The sequence below is a fragment of the Marmota marmota genome, unplaced genomic scaffold (genome assembly GCF_001458135.2).
Source record: "Marmota marmota marmota unplaced genomic scaffold, marMar, whole genome shotgun sequence".
In the NCBI taxonomy this organism is placed as follows: Eukaryota; Metazoa; Chordata; class Mammalia; order Rodentia; family Sciuridae; genus Marmota; species Marmota marmota.
In genome coordinates, this window is record NW_026000222.1 from 1,503,210 (window position 1) to 1,521,731 (window position 18,522).

Below are 18,522 nucleotides of genomic sequence, written 5' to 3' on the forward strand. Positions count from 1 at the left end.
GGATTCTCTCCCCTGAAGACTCTGCCTTGGATTCTTCTCCATCCCAAATCCTGGAGCATGGCCTCCCTGAGGTCAGAGCTGGGAACCTCGATTTCTCTCCTCCCAGGCCCAGCTCCCACAGGTAGACACGGACTATACTAAGTTGCCCTGGCCTTCGCCCCTAGGTCAGGTGCCCTGGTGGGCAGGACCCTGCCCAGGAGCCCTGAGAGGGTGGAGTGGGCAGAGTTGCAATAGTTTTAGAAGGCAACCTTGAACTCTTCCCAGAAGGAGGACTGGGCACCATGTTCTGAGACTGATGTCATAAACCCCACGCACACGACTGTTGAACAGTGTGGGCAGAAGCAGGCCAGGTTCTGCTGGTCACCTATAATTCAAATCACCCCTTGCATTTCTATTTGAAACTATTTTTTTCTGCCTTTCAAAAACCGCAGATGTTGAGGCAAGCCCTGTGGGAAAGTCTTTCTCCAAGGACACCTGGGCCACACTTCCCGAGCTGGTGCCTTCCTGAAAGAACAAGACGTCTGGGCTGAGGTACAATTCAGTTGCTTCTGAGGCTCCCCCATTAACTGAAGTAGCCTCCCAACTGTTCCCAGGAATGCCCCAAATGCCTGCCACCACTGTGGGAGCCTGGGCAGTGACTGCCAGAGTAGTGTGGGCCTGGGGACAGCATCTGGCGAGGACCCCACCCCAGAAATGGGCACCCTCAGGTGAACCATCTCTTAAGGTGAAATAGCATTGAAGCTGCCTTGGTCATAAATACAATTTATTTCATTAAAAATGCATAATTACAGTGTGTGGGAGAGCATCCCCCTAGAAAAGTAGGTAAGCAATCTTTCCATCAAAACCGCTAGCCGTCTCTTGCAAACACGTCTCCATGGCGCTGAAAAGAGCACACAGCAAAAGCCTTCTGTTACGCCACTGTTTTTCTTTTTCTTTTTTTTTTTTTTCCAATTTTCTTTTTTGTTATAAACACCATAGCAAATTAAAAAAAGCTGTTTAAACAAAACATCGTCATTCTTGACTTTCCAAGTGTGCTCAACGTGTTCGGTGCTGTGCTCCCCTTCCGGACCCAGCAGCATGACTCAAACCAGGGCCCTCTTGGCAGGGACAGCCAGGGCACCCTGTGCAGGAGGAGGCTTTTGGATGCGCCACAGAGAATCTGCACAGTCGCTTCCAGGTCAGAGTGAGAACAGGGCACGTGGAGACCAAGGCTGTCGGCTGAGCCAGGCCAGTGCAGTCCTGCTGTGATGGTCCCTCCTGCCTCACTGTATCTGGATTGCTCCATGTTCAAGCTGCATTTCAGGCTGCAGGGTGGGCTGCAGGGTCTCGGCCGTCTGCAAGAAGAACAAAGGAGGACTTTCCTAGAAAAATGTCCACCAGCACAGGTTCCAGCAGCTCCCTTGTCAAAAAGCAGCTGAGGACCTTCACACACAGCGTGGAGCACACTCAGGCAGAGCTCAAAGAGCTCCAGCATCGCCATCATCCCAACTTGAGTGAACACCCAGGACACATCAGCACTTGGCAGCAACAGTGACAGACCCGGCCCATCCCACCTCTCCTGCACACGCCCTCGGGACACGGTGGCTACAGCCAATTCCCCATCCGCTTGTCCTGGGTGTACTGGGGAATAAATAGGATTAATTAATGTACGTACTTAGCCAGACACATTTACCTAGAGCCTCAGGTATGACAAACTGCTCTCCAACATTTCAGAAAAGCACTTCAGACAAAGCTACATCAAGGACCTGTGCACATGTCACAGCTTTGTCTTAAGATAAGGAAGATTCACCCTATCAGTGACTTAAGTCTTCCCTATCAGTGCCCAGAGCACACTCTAGTGGAGTAAACCACCAGGCTTCTGTGTGCACCCAAAGGTGCAGCTGAAGGAGACAGGACAAGCCAAAGCACCACCAGAAGGCCAGAGTCCCCAGGGGAGCTGGCACATGACAACTCCTACCATAGTCTAAGGCTGCACTTTCCAAAGACTTGTGACACTCAACATGCTGTTCCCTTAAAAGAGGGAGGGACTTCTACTTTAGGAGGAAGGACCCAGCACAGCTATCACCCATTCTGCAGAAGCCCTACGTGGCTGAGCAGGAATCACGAAAGGAACAAGCCTGTGTCAGAGGCCAGGCGATGCCATCACAAGCTATGGCCCACAGTTTCTGCAGAACTTTAGGGTGCTGATGAGGCAGGGGACAGGCCCTTGCCCGGGACTGAAAATCTTTCCATTGGGAAGCCACCTGCCCCAAAGCCCACAGGCAGAGAGACTGCAGGCAGAGGTAGCTGAGCTACCCGAGGAAGCACTGAAAGAATGTGGATGGACTGTAGCAGCTGCAGGATACCAAGGGAACCCAGCACGCCAGAACTGAGGGGCCTCCCCACCAGGTGGGCCACAGAGAGCTGCTACGGGTTCTCCTCCCGACACTCCCTCCCAGGGGGGTGCTTGGTCACACCTTACATTCCTTCTCGGTTTATCTCCCGTGGGCTCAGCCATGGGGTAAAAGCTGACCACCCTGCCCGGCATCTGGCTGTGCTCCCATGGCGCGGCTATGGGGCCGAGTGGCAAGCAACCGCTTCACTGGAACCCATGTTCTCAGACTCAGCCCACTGCAGTCTTGCTGTGAACTGGGAGACTCATGAGACCGAGTGCTGAGGTCACTAGGGTAGATATGGGGCCACCCCAGGCCTTCTGCGTTCCTATCACCAGCCAGAGGCAAGCTCTCTGTCCACCTGCCCCTGAGAAACAGGCTGGGACTGGCTGGGCTCACAAGCACTCACAGCCCAAGGACCGCAGGAGGACTGACCTGGCGGTCTGCCCCACAGAGGTGTGACCCTTGACAGGAGGGGCAGTGGGCTCTCAGGAGAATGGGGACCTGGGTCTTGGGCCCCAGAAGTGAACTCTGAGGAGGAGAAAATAGGGCAGAACTTCATTTTTGCTTCTGAATTCAGATAAGCCTTTCCTCATCTCAAGTATCACTTTAAATCTGGGTCTGGGCCAGGTCTAACCTCTCACCTCCAGGTTTGCAAGCACTTATAAAAACAGAATCCCTAAGGTGTCTTCGTCTGAGCTGTGAGCCTTTCAGTCGTAATCTACCTCCCTCCAGGAAAAAGTCAGGCAGAAAGCCTCTAAGCCACGTGAGCTCTGTGGAAGCCGGCAGCCGGACCACCCATAGGAGGGCATCCTTTCCAGAGGGACGCCAGACTTACCTGTGCTGTGGCCGTGTGGTCACTCACTGGTGCCAGCTGGACGTACTGCACCTGGATATCACTACCCTGGAGAGGGGACCCGTCCACTCCGGCTGCGGCAGGGTCTGAGGAGGCCACGGCAATCAGCTGAGCACCCTGAAGCACCTGGAGGGACAAAGTTGGATAGAGCCAGGCTCATTAGTACAGCATGATCATCAGAGCTGCAGACGACACCTTCTTCCAGACCAGGACAAAGGTGGCCCCAGGCCCACACAGTGTCCCATGCTGGCTCATGGTCCATGTTTAAGCAGCATTTGGCCAGGTGGGCAGAGCAGCACTGAGCGTGCCCAGGTGCAGCCAAGCCCACCTGACCTGCTCATGCCCGCCTCCCGCAGACGGCCCCCTAGGCAGGACTTTAAAGTCTCGCGTAAAGAGTAAACTAAGGCTTCCAGACAGTCAGCCAAGGGACCTGCTGAGGGTGTTCCTGGGAATGTCGGCACTGATCAGGAGCCCACGTCACGCAGGACCTGATAGGCAAGTGCAGGCAACACAGCAGAAAGAAGTGTGAGCTTAAAACTCAGATCCTCGAGATCACGTGCAGCAAAGCATATGCCAGCAAGAGCTCTGGCTGCAAAGGACAAAAGCAGAGAGGAGCCTCTGGGGAAGGTGGTTGAGACCAGAGGCCCAGGGGTAGCCAGCAACAGCACAGACCCCTCTGCCCCCATCAGTTGCTTCCCTCTGCCCTCCTGACCCTGCACAACCAAAGCACATACCTGGGATGTGCCCAGGAGGCAACAGGGTGATCCCATCTCATCAGCACCCGGCACTGGGGTCCACTTTCTGAGGGGACCACCTGGTGCTCAGGCAGCTGAGCAGATAGCCCCAGTCAGGATGGCCCAGAGCAGGCAGGATGGGCTTCTGTCTCCAATGGCACTGGACATTCACAAGCCCAAGTTGCCAGGAGCCATGGAGTCTTTACATAGGCCCCACCCTGAGAGAGCCGAGATTCACCCTCAACTCCTACACACAATCTCAGCTTGCGCACCTGTGCAGGAGACCCCTCACACAGAGCCTGTCCCCAGGAGGCAGCAGACTAACACAGCCCAAGAACCCAGGAGCAGCTGCACCTTCAGGCACACCCCAGTGTGCTCCTGAACCATGCTGCTGGAGGGCAGACCCACACCAGCACACGCTTGCTCCTCAGTCCAGGCCAGGGCTGGCAGAGCAGGGCCACACACCAGGCCCACCACTTGATTCTGCACCACAGTGGTCTGGCTTCACATGGTTCTGAAAAGCCTTTGTAAATGGAGTGATGGGAAAAGAATCAGAAGAATGCCCTGTGACATGCCTGCCATAGTTTGTTGTGGCTTGTCTCCTCCAAAACACCCCTGCAACCTGCTGCCCTTTCAAGAAGTGGCCCACCATTCTGCTTCTGGCCCAGTGCTATTCATAGAGGGAGGCCCAGGAGACAAACCAGCCTCATGCCCAGCCCCCAGGGCCACTGCTCCAAACCCAGCCCCTTACTGCTATCTGAGGCTCCAGCAAATGAGGGGGTGTGGGCTTCTCCTCAGCCTCATGTCCTGCCAGCCATTCACTGGCCACAGCCATTACTGAAAAGCAAAGGCTTGGGGACAAGTGGCACAGGGCTGCAGGACCAGAGGGACAGTCTGGCAACACTCTGCCTCCCTCCCTCTCCATGAGCTGCGTGTCCAGCTCTAACTACACAGGAAAATGGCTCACCTACACGACTAGAACTCAAGCAAAAGCACTCAACAAAAATGTGCCTGGTACCTTCACCCAGAATGCACCTGCTGCCACAGTGTGCCCAACAGCAGCCTGGCACTGCCCGCCGTCTGTCCCCCAAAGGAGCGGTAGGCAGAGCCACGGTGCACACTCGGTGGGTAACAAACAGGCAAGCGCCTTAGATAGGGCTCGGCCCCTCCTGGGAGGAAAGACAGCAAACACAACGACCCAGTGTTTTCACAGAATCCATCAACAAAAACATCTAGATCCCTTCTTCCGGTTTGTATTACTGGGTAGAGTTTTATTATTTCTGCCTCAGAGCTATGTTTTTCCAGGCAATGTGGTTCTGCTTTACCTAAGCAGCTCAGTTTAAAATAAAACTGAGGATTTCAGGAAAAAGCAGACAGAGCTCTTATTTTGGGGGTGGGGCTTTGGTGTCAGGGAGACTAGCCCTAGTTGCTGGGACTCTTCTGTTCCTGCTGGTGTGGTGGCGCCCCTCTACAGGGTGCCTGGGCCCAGAGCCACAGAGGCTGCTCCATCTGCAGACACACAGCTGAGGATCGAGGGACGAGACAGTGCCGGAATGGCTGCCCATTGTAACCACAACCTCGGAGGTTAGGGACATTCCCTAGATATTTATTTCCCATTAGCAGATGGATTGGACAGTTCTGCTTCACAATTTCATCTTGAATTCTTAAAGTTCTCTGTCTTGGCTAAGATCCCTTTACACGGGGAGTGTTCCTAAGTTCTCTTCTCCCTGTCCCAGGCCGACGTCGCCTGGCTCTCAGCAGTGTCTTAGCCGCCACGGCAGTGCTGCCGGGGAAGCCCTGCCAGCTGCTCCTGGCCGCATCCTCCAGGTCCCCGCTCACACCGGACCTTCTTCAGCAGTGGGGCAGCAGGCCCACATCCCCTCCCAGCCCGTGTGCTCCAAGCTGAGTGGTTGGCCCAGGACGGATGGACCCAAGTCCATCAGGGAGGCAGATGCACAGGCCCTGCCCAAGAGGGGGTGCTACACAAAAGGCAGGGCAAGGGGGCTCCACCAGGGACACTATTGTTTGGTGTCCTGTTGAGACCCCAGGATCACTGTTGGGGCATCTGGACCTGCATAGGGTGCTCTCAAGAACAGCAGCAGGTGGGGTGGGGGAGGGGACACTAGAGGGAGAGAAAGTGAGTCTTAAGGGCCTGACAGAGGGCACTAGGAGCCAGAGATCATACTGGAAAGATAGCTAGAGGTCAGCGGGTCTGGGCTGCAGAGAGTCCAGAGCTCCAGTAGAGAAGCCATGAGGCCTGGGCAAGGCAAGGACAGCTGAAATCTCGCGGAGTCAGTGACCGTGCTGCCCATGACCGACTCTTCAACCGGCCCGACTGCTTGTCCTGTTCCATCTCCTCGTCCCCAGCAAATGCCCCTCGTGGTTCAGAATCAGCAAGTTGGGCGCTGCCCCGCACAGCCCTTGCAGGCCTGCTTCCCGACTGCCAAGCAACCGACAACCTTCAGGACCGCAGCCCTGAGAGCAGGGCAGTCGGCCATCCAGCCGCAGAGGCAGCCGCAGGGGCAGCAGGGACAGTGTGCTCAGCCTGCAGGAAGGGCTGGGTGTCAATGGGCACAACCAGCCATCTGGCCTCCTGGGTCTCACTGTCTGGCTGCCCTGCAGACATACCTAGTATTAGGAGGGGGCCCAGGGCAAAAAGGGTTCAGAAAGGTCTGCTTACTAATTATTTGTCAACTATGCCCTCACACATGCTTCTGCACACCTGCTGACCCAGACCCTCCACCCCGTGGCTCTGCCACACTTCCACACCCCACCTCCAGCATCTCTGACCCCAGGCCTGCGCTCAGCCCCCAGACCGCTCTGGTAACTCCCCTAATGTGCTGCTGTGAGGCTGAGCTCTGCAGAGTGCATTGTTATTTACCTTGTCTCAGGCTCCGGGGACCAGGACCCTGTGACCCGGCACTTACTCATGCATGGCAAATGGAAAATCCTTGGAAGACACTGGCCAGATAAGAAAAACTTGCAAACCTGGGTCACCTTGTTTCTAATGGCAGTATCAAGTGTGGCCTATCCCCAGTGGCCAAGGCTGGGAAAGATTAACCTAGGCCCACTGAGTCATGGGTGATGTAGGGATGGGATTCTGGTCAGAGCTTGTGCCAGGGAAGCTCATGGCTCACAACTAGAAAGACCAGAATGGGACAGGCAGAGGCTAAGGAATGGGTGGTGACTTTTCAGAACCACACAGACAGAGCCTCTGGGTGGGTGGAGGAGGCAGAAGGAAGGGAGTGTGCCAAGACGCTCTAGCCAGCACCTTGCGGCCACCAACTCCGCCTGGCTGGTTAAGTCCAGCACAAACTTAGAAAAGTTCATACAACTTAAAATCCAATCTAAAATATTAGGTATTAGAGCATAGTAAAGATTGTGCAATTATTTCACATTTTAAAATAGCCTTCAGTAAACATGTTTGAGATCAAATTGTAACTACTTTTAATGAATGACTGGAATCAGGCAGTTTGTCTCTGGTCCTGACCAAGTCACTCAGAGATGGTCCTCAGGACATCCCACAGCAAGCCCCATGAACATGGCCCAAAAGTGACTTCCACATGGTCCACACAGCCAGTTAAAGCTGAAGAACTGTAAGGTCTGAAAACTCAAGACTCTAAATTTGCAGACTAGAGTGACTGGAGTGACTGGTAAATGAAAGGGAAATGTTCTCAACCGGGAATGGATCCCAGAAGTCACGACCTTCAGCAGCATCTCCACTGTTTGGTTTTGGTGAGTGCCACAGTAAAGGACGACACCCTCCATATGCATAGGACTGATGGCTCCCCTCTGCTGCACCACCAAGCCATGTAGGGAGAGGCCTGGGGAAGACTTGTGGATATTAAGAATGACCCCAAGTGGGAAGGAGAGGCCTAGTGACCATCTGCTGCGGTCACACACACAGTGGGCTGTGTCAGGAGTCCCGAGTCCAGCAACCTGCCTGCTATTTGAGGGTACAACCAGAGACGGAGCTGCAGTTGCAGCCTCTCCCCAGCTCTCATGCTCAGTTTGTGAATTCCCATGTGTCCTGGAGCTGGCGAGAACTGGGGCATGCTGGGAGTGCCAGTCCATGCCTAACACACTCCCGCCCCAGTGCCTGCAGCTTGCTGGAGCAGGGTGGGCCCAACCTAAGGAAGTGTCCTTCCCAGAAGAGGAAAACGTGGACAGAAACAACAAAGCCCACAGCACCACCGAGACTGGGCTGTGGCGGCCACAAGCCAGGGAACACCAAGGACGGCTGGCGGAGGCGGGAAGGACCCTCACCCAGAGCCTTCAGGGGAGCGGGGCCTGCACTGCCAGTGTTCTTCTGCCCCCAGAATCATGGGAGGGTGCATTTCTTTTATGTTTGGCTCCCAGCAGAAACCAGTGGTTTGGGGGGGTCAGAGCACAGAAACAGTCTCTCCACTTGAGAGCTCAGCTGCAGTGTAGACACCCTTGTCTACACTGGCTTCCAGTCTTCTGCTTTGTGAGAACATCTCGGCTCCTGCTCTCTCCCACAGCTTCCCAGGAGGGCCTACAGGGCAGATCTGAGCTCCTTCAAAGGATCATCCAACAGTCTCCTTTCACTTTCCACAAACCCTCCACAGCAGGGTGGGATGAGATGGGCTCTGGGCCAGGGACCTCCAACACAACTGGGTCCCTGAGAAGAGCATCTGGAGGTCAGCAGTAATCTGAAGCCCCCTCCATTGTTAGGGACTGCCAAAAAAGTGCTTCCACAATTCAGAAGGCACAAGTGACGGGGATTTAAAAGCCAAATTCCTATTTCAACAGGGAGAATGGACCCCTCTGACCTCCTGCAGGGCAGCCCTCAAAGCCATTCAGCCTTTCCTCACACGCTTACTGTGCCATTGGACCCCAGCCAGCCCCAAAGCAAGTGAGACTGCCTGGGCACCTCCTCTTCGGCTGAGGCCATGTCCTAGGTCATTCGGTATGCTGCAAGAGCCACAGGGAGAGTGCCATCTGGTCTGAAAGACACCTGGGATATCGAGAGCCAAAATTCTTCCGAACCAGAGGCAGCAGCCAGTGGTGTCAGCAGCGGTGAGGCATCCTGTCTCAAAGGTCCCCACCTGTGACAGCTCCCATCTTCAGGCCTGGGTGGGGCTGGACTGCCAGGTTCTCCAGCAGCCATCAGGACTGAGTCACCCCAAAAGGTGAGTCATAAATATGGCTCATGAGCATCACCTCACAGGGCTCCAGGATACACAGGCAGAGGCCTACAATCCCAAGCACCTTTTTGAGCATCTGCTGGGGTCTCAGCCACCCAGTAGGCCCAACTATAGGAGGCATATGGTGGCCCCTCCATAGGTACCAAGAGAGGCCTGCAGGCTAACACCCCCTCGACTGCCACCCAGAGCTCCTGTGCTTAGCATGGTGGGGAGGGCTGAGCTTTAGGTGGTGAAATGTCCTGATGGCCAGTCAGCCCTGCAGGCAAGAGTCCAGCAGAGGGGCCCGTCCTTGATGATGTACTATAAGCTCAGCTCGACTTTGCAGAGGGCACACCTGATGTCACAGCAGAGCTGTTGTGGAGCATGTCGAGCCACAGGGTGGCAGGACACCACTGCCAAGACACGTGCTTGTCCCCTGAATAGTACCTGCTTCTTTTCATTCTGAAGCAAAAGTCAACACACCCAGTGCTGTCTGGCAATGGCCCTGAGTTGCTGGACAGCTAAATGCCCAACAATTACACCCTAAACTGCCCCAATCTTTCCTGGAACAGGCGCCAGCAGATAAACAGAGACTTCTTCTCGGTCTGGGGATGGGAAGAGTCCTGGAGAAAATGAAGTCCCAGCACTGCTAACAGCAAAAGGACTGGGCCTGGGAGACAGCCAAGGCACAGATACGGCTGGAAGTGCAGGAGGCCAGGGGGTGGAGAGGGAGGCAGACGACAGCCAGCAGGACCTCAGCCTACACAGGCGGAGGAGGGGCTCGCACCCCCACGGCCACTGCCCCTCCAGGAAGATGTGGTGAACAAGACTTGACCCTTCCTGGCTCCTCAGGCCCAGTTTCCTCAGACTTTGAGTTCAAATGACAGAGGACCCTCTGGCATCCCTGGACTCCTGCGGTCACCAGCATTCCTCAGAGCACAGCACCGGTCCCAGTCCCTGGAGGTTAGGAGGCCACACCTCCAGTCTCCACAGAGTTTAGAAAGAGGAAAATGAAAGGCAGGAGAGGAGAGTGGCACTTTTAATATGTCTAGGCACCAGGGGAGGGTCAGCCTTAAAGGACTCCCCAGAACCCGGGTGGCACCTCCAGGCTCCCACCTGCACCGTGCCTCGGAGGCCCAGACCCTGCAGTGGGGAACCCTGGCCACGGCATGGGTGAGCACCAGGGTGGTGCTCCAATGTGCGCTCCCTTTGAACGTGGGCTGGCTGGCCTTCGCAGCTAGCTGGCTCTCAGCAAGTCCTTCTGGGGGCAGCAAGAGGCTACCTCGAGTCCAAGAGTTCAAATCGCTCGCAGATGGTTAGGGTCAGCTGTGAACACAATTCTTGAAGGGAGTCTTTCTCCAAGTGACACAACACCCAAGAATCCACACTGTGCTCCAGGAGCCCCGGGAGTATGGCTACAGGAAGGAGGACAGCCCAGGCTTGCCTGCTCCCATGCTCCAGGTGGGCGGCGCCACAGGAGGAAGGAGTGGGCTAGGGGTCTTCGTCACAGTGACCCCTCAGCCCTTGCTGCTCCACAGATGGAGTTCCAGCTCAACAAACTCCATCAGGGACATATTTGAACTTGTTAAATGCTCTAAGTGAAAACTGCAATCATGCACGACACAAGGATGACATGGGCTTTCTGGTACTGACAGCTCTATAGGACGGGTCCCTGCACCACTGGCAGCCCGGGCACTATCCTCACAGGCCCTGCAGATGCCACTCGGAGAACACAGCCGCCTTGGGGCTGGGCCATTGCCCACCCTGACAGGCAGGAAACTCAGCCTCCAAAAGCAGACTCGCACAGTGCATCCCACAGCCCCCACCAGCCCCCACTCCCAGTCCCTGAGGACCTCAACAGAAGGGAGGGAGGCAGAGACCACATTTCCCACAGCAGGGTGCCCTCTGCCTCCAACAGCAGGGCTCCAGAGTCAGGCAGACTGCAGCAGGTGGTCATCTCCGCCATGGACTACCCACATGGTCCCAGCAGAGGACCCAGCACTGAGTACCCTCTACCAAACAGGACACTGGGCACCTCATCTGCTAGAAAATGGAACAGGGTCACGGGAGGAAATAACCCACAATCACCCTAGAAAAACCTGGAGACATCAAACACAGGACTGCCTGCCAAGGTGTAGTCCCCACACAGGGAAGCCTGAGCCTTAGAGCCACACAAGGAGCAGGGCAGCGAGAGCTGGGACTGGCAGGAGGAGCAGCCTGCTCAGAGCTGTGGCCCCAGGCCAGGCCCTGAGGAAGCCAGAGGATAAACTCCTCCCCACAGCTGAGGCCAGCAGGGCCAGTGGGTGAGGAAGAGCAGGTGCTGCAGTGGAGGAAGGGTCTCGCAGCTGGGGTGCAACCTGCACACAGAGAAGATCCTGCCTAGAACATGCCCTAGCCAGAGGCCATGTCAATCAAATGTCAACAGCTGAGCGTCTCGGGAACAAATATACAGTATCCTAATTGTCAGAAGAGACCCCATGACTCCATCATCCACCCTAAACCTGGCCAAAAGGACCAGTGCAGGAGACCCAGGAAGGGAGGACCAGCCAAGACCTCCAGGCTACAGACCAACAGCACCAAGAAAGGCATGTGGCTATGCAGCCGTGGCCCTGGCGCTGGCATAGGCATTACCTTGTGTGTTGTTATTAGCTCCCATTTGCAGTGTGGAGCGGAGCCTCAGAGGCTGACTGGCTTGCCCAAGATGCACGGCCAGTAAAAACAGACAAAGACAGAGGGGGCCTGGACGCCCTTCTCCCAGCCAGCCCTCGCCTGGGACAGACCCGTCAGTAAAAGTGAGATGAGAGCTGCCCATCAAGCGGCACCAAGAAGCCTGGAGCCTCACTGACTTCAGGAATGACCTCCCTTCGAAGCACCAGGAAACTGTCCACACCAACTCCTTCCTCACCAGCTTCTGTTCTGAGGGGAAGTGGTTCCCGGAGAGTCTCAGCTTCTGGGCAGCTCACCTGCCCCTCAGCCCAACACCTACTGAGTGCTGACCACTTCCCCACATTGTGCTCATGGCGCCCCAAAAGGAGACTCTGAAAGGACTCGCCCTTTTTTCTCTTTTTCTCTTTTCCCCTATTAAGACCAATTTTTAAGGAGCCACGCCTCCTGCCGCTCACTGCCTGGTGTCTATGGAGATGGCTAAAGGCCAAGGCTGGCCAGCAGCTACCATTTGTTGCTGGCAACACCTCCTCAACTTCCTGGATTTACTGATTCTCTGCCCTGGTCCCAGTTTTCCTCGCCTTGGCCACTGTTCCAGGACCACTGTGACTCTAAAGGTTTCCGGGACTTTCTGGCTTCATGCAGCGCACCCACATCACCATTCCACTCTTTCCTTTTGGTATTGTCCACCAGTCGATGGGTGCCACGAGACAGCAGCACTGATTCCACAACTGACTGTGCCCAGTGGGGGCTTTGAGGTGCCAGCATAGTGGCAGGGGAGGACAGGTGGGGTGTGGCAACATCCAGCGGGCCTGTCCTCAAGGCAGACTGGTGTGGAAGTCCACAGAAGCCACAGCACGGTCCTCGCTGCCCTCCACAGCTCCCCGAGTCAGAGAGCTGGGAACGGGAGACTCCAGCCACCTCGACACGTAGGAGCACCACTGTAGCCAAGCAGCCCCCGCAGGGCCACATCACGACACCTAGGCCAAGGACTCCCCACTGCCCAGAGGAACCAGACAGCCACCTGCAGTGCACCCTCAAAGCCAGCAGGTGGACAGAGGAGATGAGGCCACACTCGAAGCACAGCCCTGCCTCACTCACCCCTTAGGGTGAGAGCAGTCCTCATCAGCCCCCGCCAGGCACAGAGCCCATGGCTCTCAAAGGCCACATTTGGGAGCAGCTCCTTCCATGCCCTCTGCCCCCTCATTATCCAGTCTGGCCGTGAGGCCATGGGATCCTGAACTCCTCAGGCCTGACTGCTGACCAGGGAGCTCGGGGAGGCTCAGTGCAGATGACCGACCTCCTGGCCTGGCATCTGTTCCTCTGGCCCAAAAGGCAGGTGCTCAGTACAGTGTGGAACCTCCTCTCAGTGCGACCCCAAGTCAAGCGCATGGAGAAGAACCTTCCACCTTGACACAAGTTGGACTAGTCAGAGCTCCCAGATTGCCGAGGGAAACCTGGGCCTGAGCAGGACAGCCTCAAGTGTCCTCACAGGTGCTCTCCACTGTCATTTCCTTGACCCAGGAGATGAGGCACCTGGAGAAAAACACTGCCAGCCTCGGCTCCTCAACAGCCTTCTAGAAGGGTCCCTGGGCTAAAGGATCTTCACCTCCTTCATCAGCAGCTCCACCTGAGCTTACCAAGCACCTACACACCGTAGGAGTGGGCCTGGGCTGAGCCACCCCCAAGAAACCATCCGCACTGCCAAGTGAAGGCACGAGGCCCACTGCCCAGGACAAGAGGCACGTTGAAAAGATGCTAACAGAAAAGCTTTGGAAAGGCCCAGGAGTCACCAAACCACGTTCCAAACTTGATGCTACTAGAAAGAAGCACACAACTGCCCAGAGGTCATGATGGCTCAGCTCACTGAAGCTCTGGGCTACTCTGTGAGCTTTCAGGTCATCGCTGGAAACTGAGAAGGAGCAAACACATTCCACTTGTGGTTGTTTAAAGCTGGTCACACATTAACACATCAAATGTCGAACTGTGACAAGTCAATCATACTGCAATAAACCTGCTTAATAAAAGGGGAGAAAAGAGGCCTGGGCAGAAGTTTATTCAGGGAAACAGAGACATACTCAAGGGAGAGTACAGGCCATCTCCAGAGCGAGGAGCAGCCTCCATCTGCCACATCTTAAAATGTCAAACATGGAAGTTTTCAAATGTCTTCACTTGACTGCATGCTAACTTATCTACCCAAGGACTCAACGAGGAATCCTGGAGTATCGATACGTACTATTGTCCACTGCACTGGGTACTCTGAGGAACAAAAATGGATCTAATGGTTCTAATACTCCAGGTCTTTCATTTACCTTTCAAAGGTACACTGAAAACGATGAAGTCGATCCAGACGACCCACTGCCTCCTCGGCTGTCTGGAGATATGTCTGCTGTGGGCCAGGACATTGCAGCAGCATGGAGCGCGGCAGCACAGGGACCCATGGGACCTCCTCACAGAGCTACGCGAGGCCCTTCAGACACCGCTGCTCCAGCTAATTGGACCTCGGCAGGTTCCGTGAGGGACTGCTCCTTCCAGGCCCTCTCTTAGGAAACCACACAGCCCTTCCCAGCCAGAGGCTGCATCCAGCTCTCACCGGCCTTCTACCTGCCTGAAAGACCCCTCTGTTGTGCCTTCTGAGGCCCAACACCAAGGAATTCACCAGGGACAACAGTGAGAGCGAAGCACACAACACACTCGTCTCCTGAATCACAGCCAGCACTCGAGCTCCTTGCCACCAGAGAAAACAGGACCAGGACAGCGGGCATCAGGGTCCTGGCATCTGTGCCACGCAGCATAGTCGGGGAAAGTCCTCAGCCTTCCCTTGTCCTGCCGCAGCCCACCCCCGAGAAGGCAAGGGACCCACAGGAACCGCTATCCAGGGCAGTCCCCAAAGTCTTGCTCGGCCCAGGCAGGAGGATAATTCTGAAACCAAACTGTAGTAGTGCCTCACCTGCAAACCACCAGCTCCTGCACTAAGGCCGTGCTCAAGCCGACAGATCCTAGGCAGTCCACGCTGCCGACACTAGGCCTGCCTTCCTCTAAGGGGCTCTGAGCCCACGCTGGGCAGGAGGTAGATCCTGAAACATGCCATGTCCACACTGCAGGCAGCCCCACATCTCCACCTTACCAGTCTAAGATTCAGGAGTGAACATTCTGCTCCCTCCCCTAAGGAAAACGTGGCTTCCACAAGGATCGCAGGGACATGCCACTCCACTCCAAACGGGAACTCTCACCACTGTGCAGTGAAGCCCCTTGCCTTGGACAGGGCAGCCAGCTGGGCCTTCCAATGATCCCAGCTCAGGCTGGAGCAAAACTACCCTTGAGCCTAATAAACGCAGAGTCATGAAAGACACCCACCTAGTTCCTTCCAAGAGCCCTTTTCCACAAGCTGGGCATTCTAGGGGACACAATGCCAAACGGGGAGGACACTGCTCCCCTACCCTTCAGTCTCTGGTCACCTTTTGCCCACTCCCTAACACCATGGCATCTTTGGGCCAGGAAGCACCAGTAAGTAAGCAATTAGCGTATGTTAGGGCCTACAGATACCAAGAGGCTCCTTGAACAAGTCCCTCTAGCTGCTAGATGAGGGTGCTCTGATATCCCCAGGGCCGTTCCACAGGCTTCCCACACAGACTTGCTATGCCTGGGACCCTCCAGCATCAGGGCTCCTTTTCTCCCTGGAGCCCTTGCAAGAAAAGGGTTTCAGAACAAAACTGCCCTGAGCTCTGTGGATATGGTACGAGTCACACAATGAGGTTGCACCACCAACCCCAAGGACAACGAGGCCACCCAAGACCAGAGACAGGTGACACCTGATTCAAGAATGCTCAGGGAAAGTCACTCAGTGCTGAGTGACACAGATAATCCTATGTTTTGGATCTCAACTTAAATTCCTGAGAAGGTGCTAAGAAAGAACTAACTAGTATGTTTATAATCATTTTTCTTTAACTTCGTTACAATTTTAAAAATGTTTCTAATAAAATTAAAGAATTATCTTTTAACAATATGAGAGGAAATATATTAAAAAGTACAGTATAAATTCCTCATAGCTGTAAGCCTTTTAAAAATTATTTAATTATAACTGTTCTTGAGAAAGACACACTAACAGTCATCCATTTCAGTATTTCTCAAACCAAGGGTTGCAAAATCAGTGCAATATGCTGTAAGATGTGTTACAGCAGAAAAGAAGAACGGAGAAACCCTTCTGCTAAAGTGCTCTAAATTCCAGGTGTGTGTCAACAAGGTATAATGCCACCAGCGTATAGATATGAGCTGAGCCGCTAAAACATCAAAAACTAAGAGAAAAACCATGAGTAGGAGGCCGAGCCTCTGCCACCCTGACCATGAGCAAAAAGCAAGACCACAAAGACAATAGCCAGCTTCCACCAGGCCCTGTGTGGCCCTGTCACCAAGATGCAGAAGGACCGCATAAGAACTGGGTTCTCTTTGGTTCTGTTCCTTTGGCTCTGGCTCTTACTCAAAGCAGCAAATTTAGATTTATATAATACAACCACCACAGCACTCAGCCACTGGAACCTTGATCCAAACAGATTATCTAGGGCAAGCAGCCTCCTCTCAGTGCACCCCAAGGGGTCGAGAAAGAGTTGGAGGGCTGTGTCTGCCCTGTGTCCAGTTCTCGACTCTCCAGTGCACAGTGCCACGCAGAGCAGAAATACGAACAGACCTCTCGTAGGAGAGCGCTCGTGCCCCCAGAATAGGAGCGAGCTGTGTGCAGCCTCTCCACCCTTACCCAGCTCGGGCGCCACAGAACAGAAGGGCCATCCAGATCCTGTCTCTGTCAGGAGCTGTCTTCAAAAGGCTGTGAAAACAACCCTGTGCCCAATCTCACCCTCTCCTGGCCAGCAAGGGCCTCCCTGGGGCCTCCATTAGAGGCTCTTCAGCAGCTACAGAATTCCTACCAGGAGTGTTCGCTGGAGGGCTGCTCTTTTCCTCTTCAACTAGAGAAAGTAAGTGGTTGGAGTGTGACAGCAAGAACAAGCCCACCTTGTCCTGACCCACAGCTATCTGCACAAGCCCCACCAGCAGCTCATACACACACAACCAGAAAATAATAACAAATTCAGGGGAGCTCCCCTATGAGGCAAAACTATGGCACAATCCCACAAAGCTAGGACAGTAGTGCCAGAGCACTGCCCTGCCTGTTTTCCAGGCACCTGCATGGCCACCAAGAGGGAAGCCAGCCCTTCCCTCCCAGCTCCCTCCTGCAGGCGCCATCACACCCAGGCAATGCTGGAGAGAAGGCAGGGGAGCCCCAGCCAGGGGACAGTGGGCAGATGTGAAGTGAAGACAGGAGAGAACCTACCTGCCCATCCTGGCCGACGTGGTGGATCTGTAGATTGCCCTGCAAGCAAAGGGAAAAGGAGACACTCAAGGACAGAAAAACAACACCATGACCCATGCAGACAGGCACAACCTCCCATGCCATCTAGAAACACCTAGGAATCACTAATTCTATAAAATCCAACCCCATGTAGCAATGGAAAAAANNNNATATATATATATATATATTTTAAGCTTAGTCTCTAGGTACTTATTTTTTGGTAAAACAAAACATGCACCCATTCCCTCTACCCTGACCCCAAATAAGAATCTTTTTTTCTTTTTAAACCTTTATTTGAAACAGTTGAAATACTTGAGCAATGCAAATGGTACCCATACAACACCAGCATGGCAGGCCCGAGCACCACGTGGCACTCAGACCACACTTCCACTCCTCGCCAAATGAGCTGGGCTAGGCTGGTAGACTCTACTCCATGTCACTACGCAGACAAAGTAATTACTTCATGTTAAACAAACAACATGAAGGTAAGGATTTCTTGTGATAAGAAGACTGTCTCCATATCCTAACTTATCACAAAGTCACCATTAATGCTACAAGCAAACTGTTGTAATTTATTGTATTTGATTTTTTTTTTTTTTAATATTTATTTTTTAGTTATCAGCGGACACAACATCCCTGTTTTGTATGTGGTGCTGAGGATCGAACCCGGGCCACACGCATGCCAGGCGAGCGCGCTACCGCTTGAGCCACATCCCCAGCCCAGTATTTGATTCTTAATGGATGGAAATAAAAATAATTCACAGATTGATTTGAAAGCTGGAGAAAGAATCAAAATTGAAAGTAAAAACTGAAATTCAAGAATGAGCACACAGGCTATTTTAGCATAAAACAATAAAAAAAAAATTGTGTTTATTTTTTTCTTTTACTACAGTATCTATTTTCTCTCCTTTGAGTGACTACAAGCACCTGCCTCTCTTACAAGCAAAGTAAAAATTCTGATTGGATGCCTGGGCCATCTAGGAAACTGGAGAGTCAGGACTGACATGCTAATGGCTGTCTGTCCACCCCTCCATGTTTATGCCTTTAATGACAACCCATTCCCCCAAGTGCAGCACAGCACTCACCTGGCCAACCTGCCCATACTCTGCTCCCATCCCTCCACGTGAGTGCAGGCCTGAAGCCTCAGAGGCCTGCTCCCTGTGGGACACCAGCTTCACCCTCACTGCCCCCAGCACCTCGCCCTTGCAAGCCAGGCCTAGCACTCTTCCACCCCTTCATCAGTCCTCCAAAAAGCCCCCTGGTGATGCTAAGGCACGACAGTCAGCCACGGAACCCTCACCCCATGCTCCTTTCCTCCTCTCTGGACCCTTCCCTCTCCCGCTCCTCCTGCCCCCCCTCTTCCTGCCCCCCTTGCCTCTCCCCTACATCTGTTCCCTCTCCCTCCCTC

The 18,522-nt window shown here is 54.2% G+C and overlaps 1 protein-coding gene across 19 annotated transcripts in view; it reads right to left on the reverse strand.

Moving 5' to 3' along the window:
- Window positions 1-746: 746 nt before the first annotated feature.
- LOC107150829 (BTG3 associated nuclear protein) overlaps window positions 747-18,522 on the reverse strand; it is an 82,242-nt gene continuing 64,466 nt past the window's right edge. For all 19 annotated transcript variants that reach the window (XM_048792525.1, XM_015495971.2, XM_048792529.1 and 16 more), the window contains 3 exons: window positions 17,097-17,135; window positions 3,211-3,354; window positions 747-1,334 (listed from right to left, as the gene is read on the reverse strand). In XM_048792525.1, coding sequence (XP_048648482.1) covers window positions 1,263-1,334; window positions 3,211-3,354; window positions 17,097-17,135 — 255 coding nt within the window. In that variant the 3' untranslated portion in view covers window positions 747-1,262. The remainder of the gene's footprint in view (window positions 1,335-3,210; window positions 3,355-17,096; window positions 17,136-18,522) is intronic.